Below are 10,000 nucleotides of genomic sequence, written 5' to 3'. Positions count from 1 at the left end.
CTGGGATAAAGCTGGTCTGAGGAGGTTTAACTGGGATAAAGCTGGTCTGAGGAGGTTTAACTGGGATAAAGCTGGTCGGAGGAGGTTTAACTGGGATAAAGCTGGTCTGAGGAGGTTTAACTGGGATAAAGCTGGTCTGAGGAGGTTTAACTGGGATAAAGCTGGTCTGAGGAGGTTTAACTGGGATAAAGCTGGTCTGAGGAGGTTTAACTGGGATAAAGCTGGTCTGAGGAGGTTTAACTGGGATAAAGCTGGTCTGAGGAGGTTTAACTGGGTTAAAGCTGGTCTGAGGAGGTTTAACTGGGATAAAGCTGGTCTGAGGAGGTTTAACTGGGTTAAAGCTGGTCTGAGGAGGTTTAACTGGGATAAAGCTGGTCTGAGGAGGTTTAACTGGGTTAAAGCTGGTCTGAGGAGGTTTTACCGGCTTTGCTGTGCGGCATCATGGTCTTCAGGTCCTGCATCAGATGTCTCGTCCTGAAGCTGATCCCGCGAGACGAAAACACCAACACTCGCTCTTTGTTTGTCCATTTTCCCTGAAGAACCAACATCCAGATCAACATAAAAAACACGATATTATATCTAAACGCTTACATAACACACACACACACACACACACACACACACACGATGTGCATGTAAATGAAAGACTTTTACTGTAAACATTCTCATCTGTTACTAGCGTTTACAGTCGGCCTTATCTTCCACGTTTCATTTACAGTCAGTCTTACACTACATAAACACTAGTTTAAAACAATATAAAACACACACACACACACACACATATATATATATATATATATATATATACATATATATATATATGCACACACGCTGTAGTTTGTAAACACGTGCAGTGATGTCATATGAATGTGTTTCTCACCGCGCTGACGGGCGGCGGGACGCTGATGATGTTCTCGCGAGACTTCGAGCTCGCTTCTTCTTTATCTAATGTAAAGGACACGGTCTTCGTCTTTCTCTCGGTTTGTGGTGTTTTGTTGCTGTTTAATTTCGCTCTTTTAGCCTTGATCTGCGCCGATCTCTCCGCTGCACGCTTCCCTCCGCGCGCCGCCATCTTTCTCACACACGTCACCGGAAGCGGAAGTGGAAGTGGACTGATCACACCGGACAAATAACACACAATGAACTCGGAGTTGAATGAAGACACTGGAGAAATGAACGAGGATGATGATGATGATGAAGAAGAGGAGGAACCGAAAGAGAAATATGATGTTGATGATGATGAAGGGTTTTCAGTGCTGTCAGATCTGCCGGTTGAGATGAGCGAGAGACGCCCGACCTGCCGCAGATGCTGGTGAGACACACACACACACACACACACTCACACACCTATCCCTAAACCTGCCCATCACAGGAAACATTCTGCATTTTTACATTGTTAATAAAATATTGTTCTTATGCTTTTTAAGCTATTTGAATTATGAAATGTCCTCATATAAAGCACGTTTGAGTTGTAATACCAGTGTAATACACATGTCGTTACACAGATTTGTGTCCTCATAAATCACCCAAACAATAGCACACACACACTCACTCAGTGCTAGTAACAGTAATGTGTGTGTTGTGTCTCCATCAGTCGGCCGGTAAAGGTGTGTTTGTGTCCGTATCTCCCAGCTCTTCCTCTCGACGTCTCCACATCTCTCTACATCGTCCAGCATCCGGCCGAGGTGTGTGTACGAAACACACACACACTGTCTCTGCACACCTCACACACACACACCGTCTCTGCACACCTCACACACACACACTGTTTCTGCACACCTCACACACACACACACACACACCGTCTCTGAACACCTCACACACACACACCGTCTCTGAACACCTCACACACACACACCGTCTCTGAACACCTCTCACACACACCGCCTCACACACAGTCTCTGAACACCTCACACACACACCATCTCTGAACACCTCACACACACACACACAGTCTCTGAACACCTCACACACACACCATCTCTGAACACCTCACACACACACACCGTCTCTGAACACCTCACACACACCGTCTCTGCACACCTCACACACACACACTGTTTCTGCACACCTCACACACACACACACCGTCTCTGAACACCTCACACACACACACCGTCTCTGAACACCTCACACACACACACACCGTCTCTGAACACCTCACACACACCGCCTCACACACAGTCTCTGAACACCTCACACACACACCATCTCTGAACACCTCACACACACACACACACACACACTGTCTCTGAACACCTCACACACACACACACACACACACACACACTGTCTCTGAACACCTCACACACACACACACACACTCACACACACACTGTCTCTGAACACCTCACACACACACACCGTCTCTGAACACCTCACACACACACACACCGTCTCTGACCACCTCTGTGTCGGCACAGGTTATGGTCGGCACAGGTTATGGTCGGCACAGGTTATGGTCGGCACAGGTTATGGTCAGCACAGGTTATGGTCGGCACAGGTTATGGTCGGCACAGGTTATGGTCAGCACAGGTTATGGTCAGCACAGGTTATGGTCGGCACAGGTTATGGTCGGCACAGGTTATGGTCGGCACAGGTTATGGTCGGCACAGGTTATGGTCGGCACAGGTTATGGTCGGCACAGGTTATGGTCAGCACAGGTTATGGTCAGCACAGGTTATGGTCGGCACAGGTTATGGTCGGCACAGGTTATGGTCGGCACAGGTTATGGTCAGCACAGGTTATGGTCGGCACAGGTTATGGTCAGCACAGGTTATGGTCGGCACAGGTTATGGTCGGCACAGGTTATGGTTAGGGCTGCACGATATTGGAAAAAAATTACATTGCGATATTTTTTCCCCCAACGATATATATTGCGATATTGAGAGCCATAACTCCAGGCTAAAGACAATAATTACAATTCCATGATATTAATAATTTCACTAATAAGCAAGCTTCATTACAAGTGACAAAAAGGTCACTTAATATTTTATTCCAAAATTAGAACATTTCTGTAAACACAAAAGCAGGCACAAAAAACCCCTGATTGGTTTACAACAATACAACTTAAAATAAATATATTTTTTTTATAAAACAACTTAAGGATTTTGGTTCACAATCTTTTAAGTCAACTTTTCTTAGCCAAAGTGCCAAAGTAAAACAGTGTTGGTGTTGGTCATCATAATCATATGAAATAAACAAAATGATATAAAACTTTAATATATTTTGTATTAAATCTACAGATTAGAGACGTGTTTCTGTAAACAGAAAAGCCGAACACATTTAAACAGCAGCTTTACCGCCTCTGTCAGCATCGCCGCTTCCACCACGCGCATCAAGAGCTGAGGGAGCACCAAAAAAATAGCCTAATGAAAAATCAATCATTCTAATGCCGATATTATTATAGATACAGACATCCCAAGTCTCCCGGAAGTTCCGGTAGTCACCCGCATATAATGATAGCGGCTTACTGATGCCCGCGAATTAGTTAAAATCTCCGGAATCTAGAGCGAGCGCGCCCGCGAGACAGAGACTGTGCTCCAAACCGCGCAGCGGGTGCACGGCAGAGAGGGAGAGAGAGCAAGAGACCGCGCGCGTGTGCCTCATGAAGCGCGTAATATCTCCCGCTGGTGCTACTGTGCTACTACCCTTCACATCGCATGTTCCGGCGATGTGACTATCGCTCACTCGCACATCGCGATGTCGATGTTAAAATCGAATATCGTTCAGCCCTAGTTATGGTCAGCACAGGTTATGGTCAGCACAGGTTATGGTCGGCACAGGTTATGGTCGGCACAGGTTATGGTCAGCACAGGTTATGGTCAGCACAGGTTATGGTCGGCACAGGTTATGGTCGGCACAGGTTATGGTCAGCACAGGTTATGGTCAGCACAGGTTATGGTCGGCACAGGTTATGGTCGGCACAGGTTATGGTCGGCACAGGTTATGGTCGGCACAGGTTATGGTCGGCACAGGTTATGGTCGGCACAGGTTATGGTCAGCACAGGTTATGGTCAGCACAGGTTATGGTCGGCACAGGTTATGGTCGGCACAGGTTATGGTCAGCACAGGTTATGGTCAGCACAGGTTATGGTCGGCACAGGTTATGGTCGGCACAGGTTATGGTCGGCACAGGTTATGGTCAGCACAGGTTGTGGTCGGCACAGGTTATGGTCAGCACAGGTTATGGTCAGCACAGGTTATGGTCGGCACAGGTTATGGTCAGCACAGGTTATGGTCGGCACAGGTTGTGGTCGGCACAGGTTATGGTCGGCACAGGTTATGGTCGGCACAGGTTATGGTCGGCACAGGTTATGGTCAGCACAGGTTATGGTCGGCACAGGTTATGGTCAGCACAGGTTATGGTCAGCACAGGTTATGGTCGGCACAGGTTATGGTCGGCACAGGTTGTGGTCGGCACAGGTTATGGTCAGCACAGGTTATGGTCGGCATAGGTTATGGTCGGCATAGGTTATGGTCAGCACAGGTTGTGGTCAGCACAGGTTATGGTCAGCACAGGTTATGGTCAGCACAGGTTATGGTCGGCACAGGTTATGGTCGGCACAGGTTATGGTCGGCACAGGTTATGGTCGGCACAGGTTATGGTCGGCACAGGTTATGGTCGGCACAGGTTATGGTCGGCACAGGTTATGGTCGGCACAGGTTATGGTCAGCACAGGTTATGGTCAGCACAGGTTATGGTCGGCACAGGTTATGGTCGGCACAGGTTATGGTCGGCACAGGTTATGGTCGGCACAGGTTATGGTCGGCACAGGTTATGGTCGGCACAGGTTATGGTCAGCACAGGTTATGGTCAGCACAGGTTATGGTCGGCACAGGTTATGGTCGGCACAGGTTATGGTCAGCACAGGTTATGGTCGGCACAGGTTATGGTCAGCACAGGTTATGGTCGGCACAGGTTATGGTCGGCACAGGTTATGGTCAGCACAGGTTATGGTCAGCACAGGTTATGGTCGGCACAGGTTATGGTCGGCACAGGTTATGGTCAGCACAGGTTATGGTCAGCACAGGTTATGGTCGGCACAGGTTATGGTCGGCACAGGTTATGGTCAGCACAGGTTATGGTCAGCACAGGTTATGGTCGGCACAGGTTATGGTCAGCACAGGTTATGGTCGGCACAGGTTATGGTCGGCACAGGTTATGGTCGGCACAGGTTATGGTCAGCACAGGTTATGGTCGGCACAGGTTATGGTCAGCACAGGTTATGGTCAGCACAGGTTATGGTCGGCACAGGTTATGGTCGGCACAGGTTATGGTCGGCACAGGTTATGGTCAGCACAGGTTATGGTCGGCACAGGTTATGGTCGGCACAGGTTATGGTCAGCACAGGTTGTGGTCGGCACAGGTTATGGTCAGCACAGGTTATGGTCAGCACAGGTTATGGTCGGCACAGGTTATGGTCAGCACAGGTTATGGTCGGCACAGGTTGTGGTCGGCACAGGTTATGGTCGGCACAGGTTATGGTCGGCACAGGTTATGGTCGGCACAGGTTATGGTCAGCACAGGTTATGGTCGGCACAGGTTATGGTCAGCACAGGTTATGGTCGGCACAGGTTATGGTCGGCACAGGTTATGGTCGGCACAGGTTGTGGTCGGCACAGGTTATGGTCAGCACAGGTTATGGTCGGCACAGTTTGTGGTCGGCACAGGTTATGGTCGGCACAGGTTATGGTCGGCACAGGTTATGGTCGGCACAGGTTATGGTCAGCACAGGTTATGGTCAGCACAGGTTATGGTCGGCACAGGTTATGGTCAGCACAGGTTATGGTCAGCACAGGTTATGGTCGGCACAGGTTATGGTCAGCACAGGTTATGGTCAGCACAGGTTATGGTCGGCACAGGTTATGGTCAGCACAGGTTGTGGTCGGCACAGGTTATGGTTGGCACAGGTTATGGTCGGCACAGGTTATGGTCAGCACAGGTTATGGTCAGCACAGGTTATGGTCAGCACAGGTTATGGTCAGCACAGGTTGTGGTCAGCACAGGTTATGGTCGGCACAGGTTATGGTCGGCACAGGTTATGGTCAGCACAGGTTATGGTCAGCACAGGTTATGGTCAGCACAGGTTATGGTCGGCACAGGTTATGGTCGGCACAGGTTGTGGTCGGCACAGGTTGTGGTCGGCACAGGTTATGGTTGGCACAGGTTATGGTCGGCACAGGTTATGGTCAGCACAGGTTATGGTCGGCACAGGTTATGGTCAGCACAGGTTATGGTCGGCACAGGTTATGGTCGGCACAGGTTATGGTCAGCACAGGTTATGGTCGGCACAGGTTATGGTTGGCACAGGTTATGGTCAGCACAGGTTATGGTCGGCACAGGTTATGGTCAGCACAGGTTATGGTCGGCACAGGTTATGGTCAGCACAGGTTATGGTCAGCACAGGTTATGGTCGGCACAGGTTATGGTCGGCACAGGTTATGGTCAGCACAGGTTATGGTCAGCACAGGTTATGGTCGGCACAGGTTATGGTCAGCACAGGTTATGGTCGGCACAGGTTATGGTCAGCACAGGTTGTGGTCGGCACAGGTTATGGTCAGCACAGGTTATGGTCAGCACAGGTTGTGGTCGGCACAGGTTATGGTCGGCACAGGTTATGGTCAGCACAGGTTATGGTCAGCACAGGTTATGGTCGGCACAGGTTATGGTCGGCACAGGTTATGGTCAGCACAGGTTATGGTCGGCACAGGTTATGGTTGGCACAGGTTATGGTCGGCACAGGCCAGTTTCCCTGCAGGCGTAGGCCGGTCCAGTGCTGTATACGCAAGTGGAAGTGATCGATTATTGTTCTTCTGATGTTTTGAATGTCAAGAAGTTGAATGTTGTCGCCAGTTGTGATGGTTGGGTCCGTGCAGATGTTCTTCCGCCGGCTGTCCTGCTGTGTTTCTCCAGCTGCGGCTGCAGAGGTCATTCAGGTCCAGCCAGTCCGAGCGCACGCCAAAGCCTGGTGTGTTGGTGTCCAACTCTCCACTGGGTTTTCTTCTGAGCCCGAGGAAGCTGGCGTCACCTGATGTAGACAGAGATGTTTCCCCAGATGTAGTAGAAGGGAGTGCTGTATTCTGGAGAGGGCGATCTCTCTTACGGCCTGTACTTTCATTACGACAGGGAGGGGGAGAGTCCAGCATGTCCAGCCTTGTGCAGTATTCACTGCTAAGTTCCTGTATTTGCTCTTCCCATTCGCCCGCGATGTTGAACCGGTGTCCGAGGTAGCCGTAAGTTTCATGGCGCGCATACACTTTAATTTCATTGCCCATGATAGGAAAGGAGGGTGGCTTGTCTTTCTCGGCTTGATACCTCCTGTTGTCTCCACTGCGTCTCTCATAAACACAGCACACCTGTAGTCCAGACCACCGCATGGATCTATCAGTGTGGGACAGCATGCTTTAATCACTCTCCCATCCCTGGAGGACAGCTGGAGGCCGTCTGCATAGGCCTGGACAGGGTTTGTGATCTGATGTGCGAGGGGGAGCAGAGGCGCAGCTCGAGCCACTGGGTCAGGATCAAGTTTACTGCGCTCCATGGCCAGCCTGTCCTGACGCCGGTTCTTGGTTGGGTTGGGCTAGTCTCCACAGATCAGAGTTTCTGTAGATATCCTTAATCATGTTGCTATAAGGTTTGGGTAGGTTAAAGTGTGTATGTCAGGTTAAATTTTTTTTTTAGATATATTAAATAAGGTTTAGATGTCTGAGTGAAAATGTAATTATCATTAAAATTATTACTGTAACTGCCCTACAATAAGCTTTATAGCCATTTCTGTCAAGATCATATTTTTAAAACGCAGCTGAGCTGTGACGTCATTCAAGGGAGACGTGCCAACAAAGTTCTATTCACGTATGGAGAGTTTTGAGTCTGAGGAGATGCAAAATCCCCCTCAAACCTATACGATGCCCACAGCCATACAATTTTGAGCCTCCCAGGCAGGAGACAGATGAGGAGCCAAACAGAAATGTAAATAATTCATATCGAAGAAACATAAATATCTGGTGTGAAGAAGAACCAGTGGAGAGTTGGTCAGGTGTCTGGTAAGTATAGGCATAACGGTATGTATTCATATTGAACCGAAACGGTACGGGTGTCACGGTTCAGTGCATGAATATACACGGAGAATACACAGTATATAAAAAAATAAAATTAAACTCGCGTGCAAATTAATTAATGCGGAACTACTGTTAGATTATATGTTATTTAGGGACACCTAATCTGTAGCTCCGCCTTAGCTCTGAAGCTCCTTGGCTATAATGAACAGGCTGCGATCGATGTCAATATTGCAATGCTGGAATATGTTGGTTGGTGTGTGTGTGTGTGCGTGTGTGCGTGCGTGCGTGCGTGCGTGTGTGTGTGTGTGTGAGAGTGAGAGAGAGAGAGGGAGAGGGGCGCGATCGACATGCTTCTACTACAGTAGCATGTACACCGTAGGCACCGCATCAGCTGCCAGTCTCACTCTGGTTTTAAATCCCATTTTATAACTCATGAGATCTCCAACCGCGTAGTCCTTCTCAGTGAAATGACCGAAGTCTTGGACACCGAAGCAGAACTGAAGTCGGCGCGTTTGGTCCGAACAAAGTTGACCCAGGCACGGAACACAGTGGACTCTGTGACCGGTTTTAACGGTGTTTTTGCACACAGTAATTCACCATCGTGAAAATACGCCTGCGTACACTAACTACCTAACTTAAATAAATAACTAAATAAATGTCCTAATCACTCATTCTCTCGCTCTATCACTCGTACAGTTATCACACAGCTCAGCGAGCGGGGGAGACGTGTCCCTCGTATGACGTCAGGCGATTCGTTTGGGGGGAGGAGCAGTTTTAAGGGAGGACTGAAAATAACGAACTTTTTCATCTTATATTCTGCCTTTAGGAATCGAAAAACATACAAAACAATACATCAACTTGTCAAACGTGTATTTCCCCTCACTATTTTGTGTTAATCATAATTAAAAATTTAACCTGACATACACACTTTAACTTCCTCTAAGGCTTTAATCAAAACGCCATGCGGCAATGAGCCGAATGCATCACGGAAGTCTAGAAAGACTGCAATGAACTTGGTGGATTCATGCTTAAAATCGCCGGTTGCTGTTTTCAGGCAGAAGACGTGTTCTTCATGCCTTGGCGATTATACAGGCCTTCTGTTTCTCCGACAATATGTTCATTTGGCAGAGCTGCTTCAGGACACCTGTAGATGGCAGTAACGAGATGTCTCTCCGTGTTGCTGGGTCAGCACGTATATTGTCTGTTCTCTGAGTTCTGTGAGTAAGAGCTCCTTTCCACGAATTTGGTATTTTCTCATTGGTCATGCAAACATTAAATACTTGCGTTAGTGCGATACATGTCCACCTCACACACACACACCGTCTCTGAACACCTCACACACACACACACACCGTCTCTGAACACCTCACACACACACCGTCTCTGAACACCTCACACACACACACACCGTCTCTGAACACCTCACACACACACACACACCGTCTCTGAACACCTCACACACACACCGTCTCTGAACACCTCACACACACACACACCGTCTCTGAACACCTCACACACACACACACCGTCTCTGAACACCTCACACACACACCGTCTCTGAACACCTCACACACACACACACACACAGTCTCTGAACACCTCACACACACACACACAGAGTCTCTGAACACCTCACACACACACAGTCTCTGAACACCTCACACACACACACACACACAGTCTCTGAACACCTCACACACACACACACACAGTCTCTGAACACCTCACACACACACACACAGTCTCTGAACACCTCACACACACACACACCGTCTCTGAACACCTCACACACACACACACCGTCTCTGAACACCTCACACACACACACACACACACAGTCTCTGAACACCTCACACACACACACACAGAGTCTCTGAACACCTCACACACACACAGTCTCTGAACACCTCACACACACACCGTCTCTGAACACCTCACA

At 48.8% G+C, this 10,000-nt stretch overlaps 2 protein-coding genes across 2 annotated transcripts in view; one reads left to right on the top strand and one right to left on the bottom strand.

Annotated features, from left to right (window-relative positions):
• The window catches only part of bxdc2 (brix domain containing 2), a gene marked incomplete at its 5' end in the record, with an annotated part of 12,958 nt that extends 11,886 nt beyond the window's left edge, over window positions 1–1,072 (bottom strand). Inside the window, 2 exons of the mRNA XM_079585232.1 lie at window positions 422–533; window positions 881–1,072. Coding sequence (XP_079441358.1) covers window positions 422–533; window positions 881–1,072 — 304 coding nt within the window. The remainder of the gene's footprint in view (window positions 1–421; window positions 534–880) is intronic.
• A 67-nt stretch (window positions 1,073–1,139) lies between these two features.
• dtwd2 (DTW domain containing 2) overlaps window positions 1,140–10,000 on the top strand; it is a gene marked incomplete at its 5' end in the record, with an annotated part of 15,856 nt that continues 6,995 nt past the window's right edge. The window contains 2 exons of the mRNA XM_079585233.1: window positions 1,140–1,312; window positions 1,595–1,685. Of these exons, the coding sequence (XP_079441359.1) occupies window positions 1,140–1,312; window positions 1,595–1,685 (264 nt within the window). The remainder of the gene's footprint in view (window positions 1,313–1,594; window positions 1,686–10,000) is intronic.

This window comes from Phoxinus phoxinus (assembly GCF_949152265.1).
Source record: "Phoxinus phoxinus genome assembly, chromosome: 17".
Classification (NCBI taxonomy): Eukaryota; Metazoa; Chordata; class Actinopteri; order Cypriniformes; family Leuciscidae; genus Phoxinus; species Phoxinus phoxinus.
This window is presented reverse-complemented; position numbering and strand designations above follow the sequence as displayed.